Below are 22,411 nucleotides of genomic sequence, written 5' to 3' on the forward strand. Positions count from 1 at the left end.
CTGCTTCACAATTAGTTTAGTTATGTAATCTAGGATAGTTGATCCATTGAAAATAGGGAAATGTATGAAGTCATGATGACCTTTAGTTCACCTCTGTCTTGAGGCCTAATTGACTTAACATCTCCATCTGAAGTTTATGAAATGTATTATTTCTTCATCATAATTACAACAGTAGTCTATCCTCAGATAAGTCATGGTAGACTGGCTAGAAGAAATGGAAGAATCAGAGGAAATATTAGGAATAATCTCATCTCTGTTGTGAGGTACAAAGTTAGTTTCTTTAGTGAAATATCTTGGACGTGTATTGAGATTCCATTTATATGCATACCCCCCATTGTGCACTAATTGGTCCCATAGGAATTTAGTTTCTTTGCCTTTAATAACTTCAATAGTATATTTTTCTATATGTTCCTTGACCTCTTTTTCTTTTTGGACAAACACAGTAGATGAAGTGACCGAGGTATGCTTGAGGATCGACTTCTGTATCTGTTCATCAAGAATGCAGATCTTGTTCTCATATTGGGAACAAAGAATGGAAATCATTAGGGAGCAGGGTTGTAGATTAGACTTCCAAATAAGTTTTAAACTGTCATCAATCTTCTTGAGATTAGGAAAAATCTGGAATCGTAGCCCCCAGGCTATGGTATTGTTGTCTAAATGCTTTTTATATTTTTTTATGCCAAAATACCCGTACCTTTATTTCCAAAAGGCGTCAGAGTCTTGTAAATTACCTATCTAGGTCTTCTTCCCTAATACCAAAGGTCTGGTGGGACTGTTCAATCTTGGTCATTAGACCCTCTCCCATGCCCACAAAAATCTGCCATTGCATACGGTGTAAATAAATCCTACTATTGAAGACACAAATGTGTAAGAACATTTGTAATTATGGCAGAAACTGTGCACTGAATGAACAAAGCAAAAATAAATATACAGTATTATTACAAATTTCATACATTTGACAATGTCACCAATCCATAATCAGTCTAGTTTTGTGGGATAACACCTATATATGGCAAGGAGGGGATGGTGATATGGATGCGTGAAAGGCTTTAAAAAGGTACCAACACACATGAAATTTGAATGGATACAAGTAAGTTTTTTTTTAGGGGGATTTTCTCGGTGCCAGCAAATATTGAAAACAATAGTAATGTAATGCACCATCCTACGTGTTCTATAATCTTCATTTATTTTTCGTGTTTATTCTGTGTGGTGAGTATCAAATCTTCCATCTTATTTATCTCTTCCACTTTACAAAGCCAACACCTAATAGTCGAGGGGCTGCGGATTTTTCCAGTACAGAGGGATGCAAGATTTGGCAGCATTCAATAGGTGCCGTATAATGGACTTTTTATACATTTTCTCTGGGATGTTGGAGTCATGTAATAGGAAAAAAAGCTGGATCGTCAGGAATCTCGTAGTCAGTGAATCCCTGGGTAATCTTCCGGACTTCTGTCCAAAAGTGGTTACGTTTAGGGCAAGAACAAAATATATGGATTAGTGCTCCTCCTCCCTCTTCACATCTCCACCATTGATCCGTAGTGTTAGGATATATTTTATGTAGTAAGGAGTACAGTACCAAAATTTGTTTCCTGAATTTTCGTGAAGATAGAAAATTTTAAGGAAAACCTAATAATGTTTTGTTGCTGTTTGTGAAGGTTCGGTGAAGGTCATTTTCCCAATGTTTCAAGCAAGGTAAATTTAGTTGGCGGGGGGGGGGGGTTAGTGGTAATTAGTAAATCATAGGTTTTGTGGTAGGGGTACTTGTCAAATTGCAACCGAAACCTTTTGGATTTGGCAAAGATTGTAAGTAATGGCGCAGTTGGAGCTCTCTCAGCAGGAAATGTGGATTCCCTAATAATTGGGAATAAAGCGTGTCTGGTGTAGATGTTGGCACTAGGGATGAGCTCGCGGTTCGAGTCGAAGTTTGAGTTGAACATCGGGTATTCGTTTGTTCTAAAATGAACCAAACAAATGGGGCATTCGTGGGAAATTCAAGTGCCATGGAACGCCCCATAATGCACTGCCAGATTGCAGTGCATTGCTGTATGATGATTGCCAAAGCATGCACCATGCTTTGGCCGATCACAGCGTGCTCTGCTGAGAGAGCCATAATTGGTCAAAGGCAGGGTGCCTTTGGCCAATCATGGCTCAGGGGGACCAAGTCAACGGCCCAAGCTATATAAAGGCTGCTTACACAGCAGACGCGTGTAGTGTTGTTGGCATGGACAGAGAGATAGCTTGAGTTAGATTAAGCAGGCAGGTTATTCAGTTAGTGGCAGTGTATTTGAGATATATATATACACACACACACAAAACATGCAGTCGTGTGTGTGTGTGTGTGTGTGTGTGTGTGTGTGTGTGTGTGTGTGTGTGTGTGTGTGTGTGTGTGTGTGTGTGTGTGTGTGTGTGTGTGTGTGTGTGTGTGTGTGTGTGTGTGTGTGTGTGTGTGTGTGTGTGTGTGTGTGTATTCTGCATTCAGTGTAGCTTATATCTACAGTGCATTCGGTGGTGTAATGTTTCTAATACACTTCAGGTGGTGTACACAGTATCTAATACAGTGTAGTGTGGCTGTTGCAAAACAAAAAATACATTATTTCCGGACAGCCACCAACGAGAGGCAGAAGCTAACAGGCCACTAAAAGAGGGCAAGCAGCCTCTGTGTCTACAGTCAACAGTGGTGGTCGTAGACATGGTGCATCCTCTGCAGGTGGCCGTGGAGGCACGCTTGTCCTTTTTTTCCTGCTGCTGGCCGTGTCATTGAGCCACAACATGCATTGGTGAAGTGGATAATGAAACTGTCCTCATCCTCTGTCACCCAGGCTCAGAGTATTTTGCCTTTCAACGCAGCTGCCAAAGCGGCCTATTCCACCGGCTCCTTATCCACTGTCACACCTTCCGCAGCCCCACTATTATGCACAGCCCCACCAGAATTATTCGACCACAGTATCAGTTATATGCTGCTGTAGGATGCACAGTGACTTGAAGGCTCCGATGTTGGTGCCCAGGTGGAGGAAGGGAGTAACGTGAGCCTATAGAGAGGGGGTGCCACAGAAGGACAAGAAACCGGCAGTCATGTTCCCCCAACTGCAGCATGCCAAGTTTGCTCCAGTGATGAGGGAGGGGATGATGAGGTCACCGACTGTACTTGAGTGCCTGAGAGGAGGAGGCACAACTCCAACAAGGCAGGATGTCCTCTAGGGGGCAGCCACCCTAGTGCATCACACCGCAGGTGCAGGGCACTGCTGACTCCTCACTGACTTTTAAAAGTTCCTTGGTGTGGGCCTTTTTCGACACGTGTGCAGCAGATTGCATCGTTGCCGTTTGCAACCTATGCCGCGCTTAGGCACCACATGCTTGACCAGACATATGACAACCTGCCATGCAGTCCGTTGGGAACAGCACTTAAAAGACCCACATCAGAGAAAAAGGCGGACTTCTCCTTGCTCCTCATCTGAGATCCCCAACCCTACTATACCTACAGTCCTCTCAAAAACCTACACTGAGAGGAATGAAGGTATAGTAATAGGTGTCCCAAGTACTTGCAGCCATCTGCTAGCAGTACACCACCTATTGATTTTAGCAGGCAAATTTCCCTACCCCTGTTGCTGAACCATAAAAAGAAATTCAGTCCCAGCCATCCACATGCTCAGCGTCTAAATCAGGGGTCTCAAACTGGCGGCCCTCCAGCTGTTGCGAAACTACAAGTCCCATGAGGCATTGCAAGGCTGACAGTTACAAGCATGACTCCCCCAGACAAAGGCATGTTGGGACTTGGAGTTTGGCAACAGCTGGAGGGCCGCCAGTTTGAGACCCCTGGTCTAAACGCTAGCTTGGCCAAATTGCTATATTTTTGATATATTTCACAGTGGGGTCTGTTCCTGCACCCAACAATAGTAACTGTGAGGAGTTACAGTGTTCTGGCGCCACCAAAACCAAAAGCCCAATTTTTCTGCCCGTTTAACAGGGCCACATAATTATAGTTTTTGATATATTTCACAGCAGGACCCATTCCTGCACCCAACAAGAGTAACGGTGCGGGGTTACCTTGTTCTGGCGCCACCAAAACCAAAGGCCCAATTTTTCTGCAGAGTATTATAGGGCAGGCTGTATAGTGTATATATACTGCTGTTCAAAGTATATAGTGTCTGGGGGACCCCCCACGCCATATTTTTTTTGTATTTTTGGCACGGGGTTCCCCTTAATATTCATACCAGACTCAAAGGACCTGGTAATGGACTGGTGGGGGTACCCACACCATTTTTTTTCAATGATTTTTATCTATATTGCCAGGATCTGACAATACATTACAGCCGCGAGCAGTTTTGAAATGACATTTTTTCCTTTAGAAATGTCATTTTGCTGTGGTACTGTTATAAACATGGGAAAGATGCGCTACTTTTCAGGCAGACTAAGGAGACCCCGCAGGCATGATATTTAAAGGAATATTTCATTTTTATTGTTTCACTTTAAGCACTATTAAAATCACTACCCCCGAAAAAACAGCCTTTTTTAAAACTTCTTTTTGCATTGATACATGTTCCTTGGGGCAGGACCCAGGTCCCCCAAACACTTTTTATGGCAATACCTTGCATATAAGCCTTTAAAATTAGCACTTTTGATTTTTCACGTTCATGTCCCATAGACTTTAACGGTGTTCGCACTAATTTTTTGCTTTTTCGTATGTTCTGCTGCAAACCGAACCCAGGGGGTGTTCGGCTCATCCCTAGTTGGCACCAGTCAAGGAACCTACTTAAGTGGGCTGCCTGATTATTTTGAGTATTTCAAAATAACAGGAATTGCCAGGCCCCGTGCAGTTTAGGTAATGAGAGTTGACGACGAGCGGGACGCTTATGTTCCCATATAAACTGTAGGTAGAGGGAAATAAACCTGCTTGAAACAATGGAGAGGTATCCCGATCGGCAGGGCTTGGAAGAGATAAAAAGATATTGCGGCAGAAAGCACATTTTAATGAGGTTGCACCTACCAAACCATGAATGTAGGCCTCAATGCCAAGTTTCTAGCAGAGAGCGGGTTTTTAGTCAATGGGGGGGGGGGGGGGGGGGGGGAATAAGCTCAAAGATCCAAGAGAAGCAATTGGGGATATACATCCCTACGTACTTCAAAGCCGTCCATTTAAAATTTAATTTAAGAGGCTGAAGTTGCGACGGGGGAAGTTTTACTCCCATAGCTTCCGATTTACTAAAGTTAATTTTCAGATTGGAAAGTAGTCCATAGACCTCAAATTCATGAAGATGATTAGGGAGCGACGTCATTGGGTTGGTAAGGGAAAAAGAGCATATTATCAGCATATGCTGAAATTTTGTGTTGAACTTTCCCAACAGTTAATCCTGTAATTTTTGGGTTTAAACTAATTTTACAGATAAAGGGTTCCAGAGATAAAGAAAAAAAGGAGCAGTGAGAGGGGGCACCCTTGTCGAGTCCCTTTCACTATAGTGAAGGGGTCAGAGAGAACCCCGTTAGCTTTAACCTGAGCGATCGGGGGGAGTATATATTTTCTATCAAGAGTAACGTATTATCCCCAGACCAATATGACGCAAGACCGCAAAGTTCCAATTCACCCAATCTAATGCCTTGTCCGCGTCTGTGCCTAAGAAGACACATGGGGTTTGGGTCTCATTGGGTACATGAAGTAAATGTAATACTTTAACTGTGTTGTCCCCGGCTTCTCTAGTGGGGATGAATCCAACCATGTGATATTGCGAATGGCGGAATTCCATACACCATGTAATTGACTATGGGAAATTATAAAGAAGTCTATTTGCATGTATATTTTATAAGGGGAGGAATAAAATGTGTAGTCCCTTTCCCTTGAGTGTTGTAAGCGTCAACTAATTTGACTCTGTGTATCGCTTGTGCAATCCGCTTTTGAGCGCTAGGGGGTATAGAAGAGGATCCTGCGAAGATGTCTACCGATGGTACCAGAGGTGCATTAAAGTCACCACCAAGAATTAACTGGCCCTAAGAAAATTCTGAAAGTCTATCAAGAGTGCGACTGACAAAGGGATCCTGATGATCATTAGGAGCGTACACAGTTGCCAGGGTCACTTTTGTGTCACCAATTGTCCATCAGGATCTGATAAGACGTGTTGACAAGTCCAAAGACGTCTGCTAGACAGAAGTATAGAGACCCACTTTGATGTTGTGGCCTTGCTAGTAGAAAGATAGGTCACAGTAATACCGGTTTTTAAGAACAGGAAATTTGTCATCTCTGAAGTGGTCTCAAAGAAACCCCACATCAGCATGTAGGCGTTTTAAATTGTGCAGCAGCATTTGTCTTTTCTAAGGGACGTTGAGGCCCTTACCTTAGTATTTAGGGAAACTACCTGAAACATCCATAGCAAAAAAAAAAAAAAAAAAAAAAAAAAAAAAAAAAAAAAAGAGGGGGTGTATTTAAAAGAGAAGAGCGGAAAAGAGGACAGAGTTGAAAAGAGGAGAGTAAAAAATATTCAGGAGGCTTTCTTAATGCAACCTTCCGAATCTATCTTGGCAAAATATTGCAGAAGCGCACGCCGGCAAACGTCGGGGGGAATGTGCACCAACCGAAGTGGGGGAATAGTTAGACAAAGCCTTGAGAGAGATCGGCTCCAGCCTGTTCCTCCCACCCCAGCAAAGACAAAGATATGTAAAAAAAAACTATAAAATATCACTCTTTGGCTCTTCCCTCACTCCCCAGTGAAGTGGATGCGAGAAGAGAGCCACTCAGGTAGAATGGAAGGGAGACCACATTCTATGTTGGGACCATTATGTCTAAATATGAGGAGCATTATGGCAGCAAAAGTATCCTGTAATTATCACATAAAACAAAGAATATATGAAGAATATATGGGAAAGTTCCCAATCTCAGAAGGGTGGCATGTGTCTGAGGACCACTCCCGCATGGCCAGCATGCATCCCCATCTGAGCAACCCGAGTAATACCAAGATGTAGTGCACACTCGTCAATCGGAACCAGCCCCCAGGAGATACCCCAATCAGGGAAAAAAGGTTTACACAGTCTCCCATGGCGGGCTGGCCCCCCCAAGACGCAAAGCAAGAAGGGCATCCACATTAAACATATGGTATTTTTAAAAAGTAATTCCATAGACCACAGTATTATCCATGTGTTTAAGGAAGAGAACCATACAAAGAAATATCTACACTACATTTAACTGAATATTTTCTGAGAATGCATGCTCCAGACAGTAAGCAAAAACATTAAGGCATAAAAACAATTAGGAGACATGCAAAACCTGGTAATTCCAGCAGGGGGTGATTTAGGCACCAAATCAGACAGAGAGGGGGTATATAAACAAAGTCAGAAAATGTCATATTCCAAGGACAGTAAGTCTTCTCATTGAATGACATTAAAGAACTAAGCCTTTCCAAAAAGAGTGTGTAGGTCTTCCAGTATATTGGGAAACAATCAATCAGGCCTAGATCTAAGTGGAATGTCTCCAAGCCAAAGAGTCAACATCAAGGCTTTAGGTTCCACAAGATTAAGGCTATTATACCTGGTAATCACCGACATTGTACAATGAAGGGGGGTATGAACGCTGTGGCATGGGGCGCTTCAACAAAACGCCCTACACTCCACATGAGTGCTTTCGTCATATACCACTTCCTTCCATTCCACACTGAATATAGATATCAGATCTTCCAACTGCTTGCAACTACAAACTAGGCAGTACTTGTTTTGGCTGCTGAACATTAAACTATTTGAACACAGGTACACAAAGATATTCGAACTTCTCAACAGTAGACTGTCCAATCAGCAGGAAGGGCTGTTGAAGGAATTCCCCACCTCCCCTCTCCCAGCTAATCTACATAGACATGTACATCCCATAATAGGTTGCTCCCAAGGCAGACAGACACAATAGAACAATGGGATACAGCCACACCTAACACATAGCAACTCCCACCCCACCTCAAACCATCTAGCAATGGTCTCTGATGAACGGTGGACTTTATCTTCTTATATTCTTAAGGTCAGACTGGGGTTCTCGGTCACCCTGTGCCCCTAATAGACACAGGATAACTTACACATAGGAGGGGCTGGGGGAGCTGGACAAGGAGTTTCTAGAGCTATCCATGGTAAGCTGGGTTCCACAAGCCCCCCCGCCCAAAGTGACTACCGTCATAGGTGCCACACTGAGGAAATGTTGGTCACTCTGCAGGCAGGATCCTGTTGATTCCCACAGACCTGGTGGTTTGTTCCTGGATCCAGTCTCAGCAACCTTCTGTGTCGCCATCTGCTGCAACCTATGGTTCATCCCATAAACATCACCCCTCCGGGCCATCTACAGCCACTGACCACCTAAGCCTTGTTTGACCCAACTCGGCGTATGCCCCCTTGGGTCCACTCAATCTGGTAAGCCTCCTAATTGTCGGTGGTGGTGTGTCTGTCTTAACTTGAGATGTCATATACCTGTTGATGTACCCTTGGTTTGAAGTCATACAGCTCCTGAGAACTTCTTATCATTTGGATTCATACATATATTGATGGTTCCCCTCCACATTTCATAATTGGAAACCGTTGGTTCACCTTTTTATTGTGGACATTGGACATTTCAATACCTTTTAGCGCTACACTTATTATGGTTTTCTTTTGCTTGGCATATATCTTGTTGGCCGTGTTAGCTGCTATTTTTTCTTCAGGGCAGTGCAGAATTATATTGTATATTTTTCCTCAAAGCGACCCACCGGCCGAGGGAGAAGCTGCAAGCAGTTTGGTACCTGTATGGGAGCTGTTTTCATAAATGTGAAGAGAGCGGTGAGGTCTTCCAACTACCAAAGTGTGAGGGAGAGTTGGCCCTTGCGGAACATTACTGACAGGGGTTAGCCCCATCTGTAAGTGAAGCCTAGATGATGGGTTAAGTCCAGAACAGGTCGAAACATCGCAGAGTTGCCCGTGAAAGGTCAGGGAGGATCTTAAATCACTGTTCCATCAAAGTCTATGGGGCCATACTTTCAAGCCCTATGGAGAACTACCTCTTTATGTGAGTAGCCTACAGATGACATAACGCGGTCTATTAGAATCTGTAGACCGAGGTCCAAGGGACTTATGGATCTGATCAAACTAAGTCTGACGGGGGTTAGTCACTCAGCACTTTGCTGAGTATGGCAACCGCTGTTTCTACCAGGTCTTCTGCGCCGGTGGCCTCAGGGAGGCCTACGAAGCCGCAGGTTATTGCGACGGCTTCAATCCTCTAAGTGGAGCTGCAGGTTTGCCTTGGCATCTACATGGGAGTCCTGAGGGTGAGGCCCGGGGGTCCTGTGTCTCAGAGGACTCGCGGTGAGAGCCGTGTGGTTCTGCCGTCTTGTATTCCGGGGAGGCCGCCGAATTTCCCCTTCAGACTTAGATGAGCGGAGTGTCCAGGTTGCGTTTTGCCTTTGGGTCTCTTCACTGAGAGCATACCGGTGGAAAGTGAGCAAAATAAACTGGGGTAGGAAGGCAAGGACAGAAACTCACCGAACACGTTTCTACATGGCCATGTCCAGACCTTGCCCTCTGCATTTGTTTTCTTATCTTTGGCATTTTTCCCCCTGTTTTCAATCGGTGATCTGGCCAGTAACACACCTCCTGTAGTAGCGAGACAACTCTGGAGGCATGGGTACAGCAGATAGCAGCATTGTCAGTCTGTGGGAGAGGGTAGTGTTAAAGTAGTGGTAAACCGCACCAATTTTTCAAAATTTTTTTTTTAACCCTGCAAGGTAAAGGCATAATCGGCTAGCATGCATCGCAGGTAATACCTTAGAACGAAGCGCTCCAGCACTGCACTGTCACCACTGAAGGCGCTTCCATCTCCACCCGGTCTTCCTACCGGGTTCACGTCCTCTGGCCGTCTGATTAGCCATGCCAAAGTCAGGGACCGCGGCATGGAGCTCTGAAGCGATGGCACAGGTATGCCATCCCTTCAGAGCGCATGCGCCGGTGACTTCACCGGCTGCATGCAGCGTGAATATCTCCTTAACAGTGCAGGTTTAGGAGATATTCACTGTACCTACAGATAAGCCTTTTTATTGGCTTACTTGTAGGTACAAGTGCCAAAAAAGTGTTTACTTGCAACTTTAAATGCATTAGCAGATTTAAAACTACAAAAAAAATGCAGCCAAACTCCAGCTAACACTTTATAACCAGTTTTTTTTCCTTTTGGGATAAAGGTTTTGCATGAATAAAAAGCTCATCATCTTAATCACCCCTGCCAACATTAAGCGATTGGTCTCATCCATGTGAACTGATATGCTCAGCTGGAGAGCTTGTGCTGTGAAAAACAGACTTTCTGGCTATATTACCAGATGAAAACAGAAGAAGAAAGCAAGCATAAAAAGAAAACTAACACAGTGATCTAAAGGGCCATGCACACAATAAGAAAATCGGAAGTTAACTTTCATCCGACGAACGATCTGCCGGTTCTCGGATCGTTGGTATGCTGCTTTCGACAGCCGATTCCGATTTTTCGCACAACAAAAGCTGGATGTGCAGACTATAAAATTTTAATCGTATGTGAACACAACATCCGATTTTCATTTACTTAGTACAGTTTTCTTCTGAACAAAATTGTAAGAGCAAGACGCAAGCTCAGAAACTAAAGAATACATACAAAACTATTCAACACATTACGTCACTTCTGAAGTTGAATTCGGTCGTACGAGAATTTTCGTATGTTGAGTAACCTCTTCACTTTCGATATGAGACTAGGATGCAACAAAAAACAGACGAACGTTAGTCCGAAAATCTGATCGCGTGTACGAGGCTTAAGAATTGGTAAGTTGCAACATAATAAAGGTTTGTTTTTGGGTTAAATTACTGTTTTTAAGCATAATATTTTCCTGTTGTGGCACTGTAAAGATTTAGGATTCATGTTGGACCGGGTTGCAGAAGAGCAATACAAACAGCAGACTGTAGTGGATGGAATACTGCATATAGGTTTTGGGCTGATGCACAAAAGGGCTCAGTAAGTCCCATTATGCCCATCAATTAGGGGGTTCCTGGTAAAACATCCTAAGCACCTGCCAAGCTCCCTGTTCAGCCTAACAATTTACCTTGGCTTTGAAGCTGTCAGGTATGTTGTCTTTTACTCAGGCACAGTAATAAAAAAAATGAAGTGAAAAGAATGAAGATCTGAATGCACAGGCACAAAATGTGCTCTAATAACTCACCACTCTCAAACAAGATTCCAAAATTAGGAGTTCTCAATCCGAACATCATGGAAGGGGCCCCAATCTAATCATTTCCCATGGGATTAATAAGGTATTCTGAATCTGTAAGTCTTGCACCTGCTGTTTAGATTCAGACATGCAAGTAATTTTATTAGTGCATCAATACATCAATCTTTATTTTTTGGACAGCAAGGCATTCATATAAACTCACAGTATAATAACAGAGCTATGTTCATACGAAAACACAGATTTAAAAGCAGTGTAAGGCAAAAAAAACAAAAAACAAAAAAAAACACACTGACAAATAGTTCACAGATGGTCCCTCAATTGTGTAGCATAAATGAAGCCATCCATTTTGTCTCCATGCACGTTGAAGGATATTACCTTGACCTTACAGTGTTATTGAATTGAATCCTTGGTCAAATGCTTCTTTGAAATGTATTATATAAAAAGCAGACTACGGTAACCATTATATTGATAACAAAATTGAGCACATTATGTAAAGGTGACCATGTTGTGTTGTTACCTATGTATACTACTTTAGATAGGTAGATTGTAACAAGCAGTTTTTGCCATTTCTCATTTGTCTGTGATGTCTCCTTGCTAGAAAACCTGTGCTAAGAGAAATGCCATTTTAATCATATTCAGATAATACTAGCAGCTTGGTGAATCTCATGTTTCAATACTTTTTACTGACCTGGAACAAGTATGCTGCAAGTGAAGTCAGCATACCAGATATGCATACTTGTCCTAGGTCAGTGACCAAAAGTATTGATACCATTGGATCTGCTTGACAGGTAGATAACTTTAAAATTGAAGGGGGTTAGTATAAGTTCCCTTTAAAAATTACAAACTTTAATTTTTTCCCCTGTACAGAAATGGAATTCCAGCTCAGCAGGGCAAAGATAAAAACAGTAAACAATACTACAGCCAGGAGCAGTGAAGGCTTTGCCTTGACACAGCAAATTACTGTGTCAGAGGCAGATGAATGTTTTAGAGGCAGAATATGACCGTTATGGATCCCAATACCATTTATAAATGACCAGGACAGTGGTAATGCATGCATGACAGATGTCACTATTATGTATATGCAATGTCTAAGCAAAAGGTTAATTTCTTCCATAATGCCCAGTCTGCAATCAATATTGTTTTTTACCAGCTTTATTAGTACCTTAATGTAACAGGTTCCCAAAAAAAAATATATATATTTTATGCCAAGTCCTGTAAGGGATCAGAAAAACCCCTTGAGAGGTAATACTGGGTGGACTTCAGCAAATGAGTTATATTTAATGAATCTTATTACCCCTGAGGTCTTTTTTTTTTTTTCCACTGGGAAAATGAAAAGAAAGCACACAGTCCCCGCTGAGCGCAAATTCACTTTTCCTTGCTCTATGCCTTCCAAATTATTTGCAGTGTATTTTATTCTTTGATAGGGCTACAGCTATTATATGATGTGTTTCCACAGTTTAGAAAAAAATTCAAGTGTACCTGTCACCCAGACACGGTGTCCATTTTATGCAATACGGATGTGTCCTTTGTAACAGGTATACAAAACTATTCTGTTCAATTGACATACTAACCTGGGAGAACAGCTGTACTGAATTTTCTGACACTCGTGTTAGGATGCGGACCCTGCCACCATCAGCTCACCAATATGTTTGGTTTGGTAAGAGTTTAATCACAAACCCATATTTCAGAAGCTACTATGTCTACCATACAGATAGCTTGGAGAAATATAAGAGCTCACGGTCAATGGCAACCTGCTCAGAAATGTCATGCCCAGGTGGTTGCATTGTTGTCAAGTCCTGCTCTAAGAGAATTTTCAGTGAGTACTAACAATTATGTGCAACATGAAGATTTAAGTGCCCATTTACACCTGTGCTATTTATGTACATTTTAGGTGTGGTGCTTTAAACATAGTCCTGCATGCATAGTGTGGGGTTCAGTGGTAATGCTCCTAAAAACACAACACACAGGTGTGAATCAGCCCTAAGCGTTGCTGTTGTGGACACTTTCACACTGCAAACCAAGGCTCCACATTTCAGACTTCCAAGTATAATGCCCGAGCAACTGTATACTGGCATTTTTTTTTTTTTTAAAGAAATAGGGGATAATTCCCTAGCAACCTACAGCATAATAAAATAAATCAGTGATGTAATAATGCTGTCCAGAAAACACTAACACTGCCAAAACTCAGGTCTTCTCAGTTTACCTTGATAGGCTGGCATAATTTCTTCCCGACGGCCAGAACTGGGCTTTCAACTGTCCCCCAATTGGCACTGCAGCATCGTGCTATGTATTGTATTTATGTACAAGATCCTTCTAAGAATGACATCTGTGAGCAATGTTTCCTACAAACTGCAGTGAGGATGATTAGTAATATGTACGTACACCTACATACTGTATAGGTGGAATCACAGGTTCTGAATTAGGTATTTGATATTATACCAGGTTACAGTCAAACCGAGGATCTTACACTGCAGAGCGGTGTAATCAGACAAAGCCAGCATGCACGACCAAAGCACTGGGGGCGTTAGGCAATGACCCGTGTAAGTTTAACCTTTTTACATGATTTCAGATGATACTGGAGTGTACTTAGACACACAAACATCTGAGTGTAATCAGTTAAGTTCCAGGTAGCTATTTTTATCAGTTTTCCCTTTCAGGTTAGATGTGAATATAAATATACATTGAGTCACTATGGGAACACATTATTCTTTTGCTCTCACCTCTGTAGCAACCACTGTAAACAAACAATGCATAGCATACAATAATAAAGAGATGCTCAAGACAGTTAAAGCTGAAGGTCAGGCACAAAAAGAAAAAAAATTCAACTTTGCAAAATGTTCTCAGCATGTAAAAATCATTAAAAAAACCTAACTTTACAACTCCTTTTATCTTAATGCATTCTATGCATTAAGTTAAAAAGCCTTCTGTGTGCAGCAGCCCCCCTCGACCCCCCTAATACTTACCTGAGCCCCATCTCTGTCCACAAGCCTCGGACGTCCAGAACTCTCCCTCCTGATTGGCTGAGACACAGCAAGGGCACCATTGGGTCCCGCTGCAGTCAAAGTCAGTTAGCCAATCAGGAGAGAGAGGGGTGGGGCTACACCACAGCTCCATGTCTGAAGCTGATTGCTGTGAAGACATTCAACAGGAGGGAGGGGCCAGGAGCAGACAAGAAGAGGAGGATCTGGGCTGCTCTGTGCAAATCCACTGCACAGGGCAGGTAAGTATAATATGTTTATTTTTATAAAAATAACAAAGACTTTACAATCACCTTAATACTTCTGGTTAGTCTACATATATAAATTCTGATTTTGAATTCCTGTAATTTCTCATGTACTACAGCACTCAAGCTGAGAAAATAAAATTTTGCACTATAGCTTCTCCAGGACTCATTAGCTTTGCACAAGTCCATGTAAAAAGTAGCCTATTGAAATGAGATGATCGCTGTCTGATGTGACCATTTTCTGCTAGACTTAGCAATGACCTCAGGAATACAGTCGCAACAATACAGGTTGGAAAACTTGTCCTGGGTGATCATTCATGTTCTCATCTGAGATAAGTGGCAATGTCTGCCTGCACAACCTACCACCACCTCCTCTGCATTTAAATGCATTTATAAAAATGCAATGTCAGCCATGTGAAACATGTGCAGAGCTTGTGAGAATTTTTGCTCTGAGGGCAGTCAGATCATGTCTACACATTTGATTGGTCTCCAATGTCTATAGGCAGCCTAACCTGAACATGCTTAAAGGATGAGAGGTGCTGCTGGGATTGACAGAGGCGTCTGGATAGTAGCAGCTGCCAAGCCGGTACACTAATGACAGGCTGTCAGCAGCCGCAGCTATTCGTGCCTGATCACTGGTTTTGCGAACTCGCATGAATAGCTGTGACTGCCTGTCAGAGTGTACGGGTTCAGTGGCCACAGCTATCAATTTCAACAGCAGGAATCAATTGAATACAAATCAGTGTGAGTGCAGCCTTACAAAGCAGAGCGAGCAGATCAGTGTGCTGCTTCTCCTTGATTGTCCAATTATAGGCTGGGATCCCTTCTATCAGAAAGAGAAAGTCAGATAATCAAGCCTGGGTCTGCTTTTGCACTGAGCTGTATAAATCTTAGGACTGAATGGATACAAATACTTTAAAAAAGGAGAAGTAGAGCCAAACTGGGTTGGCTGTATTTCTATGGATCACAGAAATGCAGTTCTGCAGTCCTGTGACCCATTTTCAGCAAGGGGGGTGTGAGTAGAGCAGAAAGCGGTGACCAGCAGCTCTCTGACCAGGGTGCTCCTAGAACCGAACAATCGGCGATGTTTGATCGCTCGTTTATCAGTCTTAGAGGCGGCGGGGGACCAATGCTGCACCCATGATTCTGGAAAAAAAAAAAAAAAAAAAAAAAAAAAACACAAGCATACTTCTCTTAAGCAGGTAAATCACCTCCCATATAAAAGTGAATAAACCGTGTAGGTGCATGGATTTCAGCTTTAATCTGTGTGGCTGGGGATTCCATATTATTTGAAACATAGTAACCAACAGTCCTGGGTGAATGTCTTTGCCCCCTCCTCTGTGTGATGCTTTCCCACCCATCACCCAGTGCCTATTACCGTCCCAGGAAGATGAAAACTATTGCCATGCATGTGGATAACACAATCATCACCTATTCATACGTAAGTCACATATTTGCAACTCATGCTTGGTCCCAGAAATGTGCACATCCTTGTTTGTTTTACAATTCACCACCAATGCCTGAAGAATTTCTCATGTATCACATTTGTTTTCGTTTTCCAATCTGTGGCAATCATAAACATACTTTGTTGCAGCCTACGGTTAGTTCCTCCATTGTGCCCAGTTATGTTTAGATTTAATACTAATATGGCAGCTTCCAAAAAAAAAAAAAAAAAAAAAAGGAAGATCATAAAGCTTGTGAGTTTCGGCTTAATGAAAACCAGAGCAGGTGCACCAATTGTTTACAACCTGAAAAAGGCTCTTTGTTCATAACGCAGTTATCCAACTTTGGCAATTTCAAAGCATTAGGAAGAAAAGCTGCAGCACTGCTCAGTCAATTGTGTCCAAGATAGGTCCAGGAAAGAATGAAGCATTTAAAAAGGCAAGATGGGCGTTTGTTTTTCTTATGGCAATTTAAACTTGGGGGTAAAGGTTTCTCATTGGAATGAATAGGGGCTCTACTTGTCCTGTAAACAGAAAACTGCAGTCTGATCAGGTGGGGGCACTTCAAAGTGCAGAGACTTGTGCCTTGCAGAAACATCCCCACACTGACTCTCCCAGTCTAGACTCCTCGTAGAGGGTGGTAAACCTACATGAACGTGGCTTTTTTGCACTAGTCCTAAGGCATTGGTGCCACTGAGCTTGTGGAACCCCTTTAAATTCATGGTGGATGAACTGGCGTTCCACAGCAGTTTTCAACTACAGTTATTTGTCTATCAGTCCGCCTTCTTTCAGCTTGAAGTAGAAGAATTTTTCCAGGGTATTGGCGCACTTGCAGTACTCACTGTCGGGAGGGTTGTATTCTCGACAGTTGGTGATGATCCTCTGCAGGTCAGCGATGAAGATCTTCTTGGTCACATAATACCTGTTCTTCAGCCTTTCAGTCATGGTTTTCAGATCTTAAGGGGAAAACACAATATTTTAATTTAGTAGAGGATTATAAAAAAAAAACATTGTTTACAACATAATTTTTTAGGGTGGTCATCAAGTACATGTCTGTGTATAATTATGTGGGCCAAGATGATCTATTGATCATTTAATTTTCTTGCTCATTTGTTTATTGAATCATAGAGAAGGTACATATTGATCATTTTAAATGTGCAGTACTGCGATAGCTACAGTGGCTACATTATATATTTTTTTTAATTTTGCATATTACGTAAACAATATTTTAATAACAGAAAACGGAATATGTTTATTATTAAATCTATGTCTATTTCAGATACCTGGATGTATACATCTTGACTGTGTGGCCAGGGGTATATCACAATGGGTATGTAATACCCCTGGGTACGCTAGGGTCCATTAAGTGTAGGTGGTAGAGTCATTTAACCAGCGGTCCCAGACTTTGTTGTATTTGGTTGGGCAACCTCTATTGATATACAGGAATTTTTTGTAAGAGAGGGTACCATTAACCTCAGATTTCCATTCGACAAGTATAGGAGGTGTCAGCCTCATCCATTTCCTAGCAATGACTTTTCTGGCTAAGAAAAGCATTTAGTGTAGGAATATTTTCGTGAATTTATCTATCTTAGTCAGGAAATATCCCTAGTAAACATGGTTTCGGATTCAGAGTAAGAGGCGAGCCCATAGTATCATGAATGAAGTGTACAATCGGATTCCCTGAAGCCCTGAATTACTGGGCAGGACCATAGTAGGTGAAAGAATGTGCCTACATCTTGCAAACACATTGGGCAAGAGTTAGGGTGATCTCTTTTAAATTTGGATACCCGTAGAGGTGTGAGATACGTCCGATGCATGATATATATCTGTGTCAATCTATCGGAGAGCTTAGGGGAGGCTGCCTTACAGGTGTCTAGGGCCTCGCTCCACTCTTCATCTCCCATTACTCCTATCTTCCTCTCCCAGCGTGGTTTTATGTCATAGGCTAGTTTTGTCATGGAAGGAGTGATGAGCATGTTATAGAAAGAAGATATAAGTTTTTGAGGGTCTGTACTCTTAACTATAGCTATGATAGAATTGGGGGAGGGTTGTGGGGTTGCAACAAGAAATTGTGCATTCATGGCATGGCGCACCTGGAGGAATATAAAAAACATATTGTTCGGGAGTGTACATTTTTCTTGGAGGGTATTGAATGTTTTGAGCCTTCCATCCGTTAGGAGATAGCGTAGGTAGTATATCCCACATGTGCTCCAAGTCTTTGAGTTGGGGATCTGAGACAATTCCGGTAGGAGTTTATTGTGCCAAAATGGGGTGTAGTCATTGAATTGTGTTATCCCTAATTTATCTATGGCGATATCCCAAATCCGCCTATAGTGGTATAAGAGCGTTTTCCTCCCGGCTGATTCAGTTCCCCCTGAGCCTACTGCTATTACACTAATAGGATCTGCTGCGTGTTGTACCCAGGTTGGACAGATAAGAGTGCTAAATCTCTTTGTTTTATCAATATGGAAAAGTTGGGATAATTGAGACGCTGTATAGTATAGGTTTAGATCAGGCATGGCTGTTCCGCCTAGGTCTGTGGGGTTTTTGAGAAAGCGCCAGGCTAGTTTGTCTGTTACTGCCCCAAACAAAGGGTTTAAAAGTAAGGTTTCAAAGCATTTAAAGTGTTTAAGGGGAAGATATACCGGGGAGTGCCAGAGGATATAAAGTATTTTGGGAAGTAAGACCATATTTATTAAAATTGATGATTCCCCATACTCCCAAGGGCAAGCGGGACCATATTTGTATTTTAGATTTAATTAAGGTCTATAAAGGTTCAATGTTGAGGGAAATGTAATCTGCCGGGAATCTGGAAACATGAATCCCTAGGTACTTTATAACACTTACTCTAAGAAGAGGAAGTTGAGCCTGTATTCTGGAGGGTGGGAAATCAATTGGCAGGACCTGGGACTTGTCCCAATTGATCCTAAGTCCCTAAAATGACCCAAATTGTTCAATCGTGTCAAGTGCCAGTTGAAGGGAGGGGGCCCGAGTCCGCGAGATATAGCAGGGTGTCATCAGGATACATACTGATTTTTTCTGTTAATGTTCCCTGATTCAGTCCCTGTATCCTAGGATTTTCTCAGATATATAGTATAGTAGAGGGGATAAACGCCTCGGATGGCCATCCATTAGCCACCACCTTAGCTGTGTGATCCTGATAGAAGAGTTGAATCCATTTAATGAATCTAGTGCCAAAGCCATATCCCTCCAGGCATCTCCAGAGATACCCCCACTCCACTGAATCAAATGCCTTGGCTGTATCTAACGCACCACTACGCGTTCACCTACATTGTCATGTGTAGCTTGAAGATCAATAGCTTCCTGACGTTAGAAGAAGTATTGCGACCGGGCATAAATGCTGCTTGATCTTGGTGTATCAAGAGTTAGGATTACTTTGTTGAGACGGTTGGCTTGGACCTTTGCCAGTATTTTAATATCAACTTGGAGTAAAGATATGGGTCTATACGATTCTGGATATCCTGGGTCCTTTCCTGGTTTGGGAAAGAGAACTATAATCGCTTCTCTCATTGAGGGGAGCAGCATGAAGTTTTCGAAAAGATAATTATATAGGGTCAACAGTTTAGGGGTAAGTAACTCACAGTACTGTGTATAGAACTCAATGGGCAATCCTTCTGAGCCTGGGGCTTTAGACCTGGCAAAGCTTACAATGGCAAATTTTGCATTGTTCCCTCATCTGGAGGTGCTCTCGATGTGTAGAGCTCTGCGAATAATTTTTTAAACTAAAGGCGACACTAGAGGAGTCTGTAATGAGCCTACCCTCCTGTCCATATAGCGAGATAACTGGTGGCCGGTCCTCACTATGCACCATATATGCTAACAATTTGCCCGCTTTTTCCCCCATGTTCAAACATCTTTTGTTTGGAGAAAAAAAAAAAAAAAGTTTGCGCCTGGCCTTCTCGTATTGTAATTGGTTGACTACTCAAGTTTGTAGCTTAAGGAGGTCTGCCTGCGCAGGAGAGGGGTCTAGTGCATATTGTTGTTCTGTGGAGGTTGACTCCGCTACAGTCTTCTCAAAGGCACTGGCAGAGTCGCCCTTTATCTTATTAATACAAGACTTGAGAGAAGATCGTGCATGCTGTTTGAATGAGTCCCACACTGCTGAAGGTGAGGCAGAGGGATCATTCTCTAGAAAGGATTGAGACGCCAGGACCTGGGCGGTTTGTTAACGTTAACACTAAGGGTAATCCAGTAAGGACAGTGGTCAGATAAGAGTCTGGGGCCAAATGTGTTTTGCAGCCGTGGCAGCAAAACTTGGGATAGAAGAATGAGATACCGGACATAGTGTTGTGCGTGTTCAAAAAACATGAGTATTTCCGAACGTGAAGGTTTAGATGTCTCCAAGTGTCTACTAAATTAAAATTTGTTAGTAGCCTGGAGAATCTAGTATTGTGCACGGTCCCCATATGTGATTCTGAGGGTCTAAGCCTATCTAGGCTGGGGATGAGTGTTTCGTTAAAGTTACCCAACCTGATTGTCTGTACTGTGGGGTAGCAGGACATGTACATAAAACCTTCTGTAATAACCTTGGCGCTAAAAGGAGGCGGGCCATAAAAGGCCAACACCAGAAAGGGTTCTCCATATATTTTGACATGCAAGAAGATATAGTGCCCCTGTGGGTCAGAGGAAACATCGTATAATTCAAAGTGTAGTGATTTGGCCACAAGAACCGAGACGCGAGCATGGGATGTAGAGTGAAAAGCCCATCCAATCCATTGTCGGCGGAGTGCCAGTTGGAGGCGACCCTCTACATGAGTCTCAACCACTACCATGATATCTGCATGTTGTTTCTCAAAGAGGAAGTAAACCCTAATGGGTTTACTTCCTCTTTGTTTCCCTGCAAAGGTAGCGTGTCTCCGGCGATGTGATTGGCCGGAGCGGCGATGATGTCACACCCGCACGGGAGCCGCCACTAACGGCATATCGCCGTTAGCAGCGGCATGCTCAGTGCGCCTGCACGCCGCTGTCTATGGCGCATGCTCCGTACACAGCGGTGCCTGTCTTTTTGCAAATATAATGCAATTTTTGCTGTATGCCTTCAGGTACATATGCCTGGAACCTGGAAAGTGTATATATGCCACTCAGGCTCGATAAGGAGGGGGTATGTAGGTAGTGCATCCGCAGCTGCTGCTAGAGTGCTGACAGGGGATGGAACCTGCCCTGGCTCCTGCGAAAATACAAGGAAGAAAGGGAGAGACCCCTGGAAGTCACATCTATGGTGTCCTACAGGGATAGGTGGAGTGGCAACCTCAGCCTGGACCTTGACCAGGCCACGCCCCCAACGCATTTCACTCCGTCCCCAGAGCTCGACTCAATTTCCAATGTACAGAGTGCATGTGCACACATTAATAAGTATAATGTACAGTCCCCACATCGTTCGGTACAATCATTCTTTCCTCTTAACCATCAAGTCTACAATGTAATGAGACATACATATTGATACCATGCATCTGGTGTTATCTATCTCTAGCCCGTTAAGGTCCGCCAGCAGGGCATTGCAATAGTCTGGACATCACTAGTTCCCTGGGACTTAATCCAGGGGTGTCTAGCCATGGTGCCCATTATTCTTTCAAATCTGCTCGGACTGCCTCTATGTTGATATATATATATAATTTTTATATATATATACTTTTCCATGACCAAAGTATTACCCATATGTGATATCCATGAGGCTACCGTGGGTGGGGAGACAGATTTCCAGCCCATCAATATGAGCTTGCGGGCCTGAAACAGTGCACTAGAGAATGCTATTCTAGCCATCTCCTCAGGGACAACGTCCTCCAATACCCCTAAGATACAGTGAATTGGGTCCAGGCGGACGGTTGTCTGGAACACTCGATTAAGCGTCTCAAGCCCTGTACTCCAGTACCGATGGAGCTTTGGGCACCTCCAGAGCAAGTGAATGAGATCTCCCTGATGTCGCTCGCATCTGCCACATAGGGGATCTGGTCGCCTGCCCATCTTATGCAAACTAAGTGGAGTGTAGTACACCCGAAGTACTATGTAAAGTTGGGAAACCTTTTGGGCCACATTAAGGGAACAGATAGTAATGGACTGCAGGACTTTATCCCATTGTTCTCCTGTAAGTGAACCTATATCCTTCTCCCATAGGGGTTGTGCCTCAATAACATCTGGTAACAGTGTGAGATAATCCCTTTGGTTTCAGTGCTAGTTTGTATCAGGTAGAAAATGGGGGTAGTTGACATAACCCAGTGGTTAGCGTCTCCCTGCGCGGCCACAGCATGGCTGAGCTGGAGGTAGGAGTAATACATGGTAGAGGGCAGGTTATATCTGTTCTGCAACTCAGGGAAGGATAGTAACTTGCCGTCCTGAAATATATGTGACAGCAAGGTCACTCAAAAGGAGCGCCACCTGGGGCCCTATTGTAACTTTGCCAGTTTGACATGGGAGCGATTCCCCCATATCGGACTATATTCTGTGAAGCACATCACTTCATGTATCTGCCTGCCCTTGTTCAATATTTTCTGGATCAGATTAAAAGTGGGTGTCTGCTCCAGAGCCAATCAGCATCAATCGTGCCAAAGAGCCCACCGGGT

General features: G+C 43.1%; 1 protein-coding gene across 1 annotated transcript in view; it reads right to left on the minus strand.

Moving 5' to 3' along the window:
* Positions 1 to 11,304: 11,304 nt before the first annotated feature.
* The window catches only part of KAT2A (lysine acetyltransferase 2A), a 152,580-nt gene continuing 141,473 nt past the window's right edge, over positions 11,305 to 22,411 (minus strand). The window contains exon 18 of the mRNA XM_073606108.1: positions 11,305 to 16,789. Coding sequence (XP_073462209.1) covers positions 16,596 to 16,789 — 194 coding nt within the window. The 3' untranslated portion in view covers positions 11,305 to 16,595. The remainder of the gene's footprint in view (positions 16,790 to 22,411) is intronic.

This window comes from Aquarana catesbeiana, linkage group LG12 (assembly GCF_042186555.1).
Source record: "Aquarana catesbeiana isolate 2022-GZ linkage group LG12, ASM4218655v1, whole genome shotgun sequence".
Lineage (NCBI taxonomy): Eukaryota > Metazoa > Chordata > Amphibia > Anura > Ranidae > Aquarana > Aquarana catesbeiana.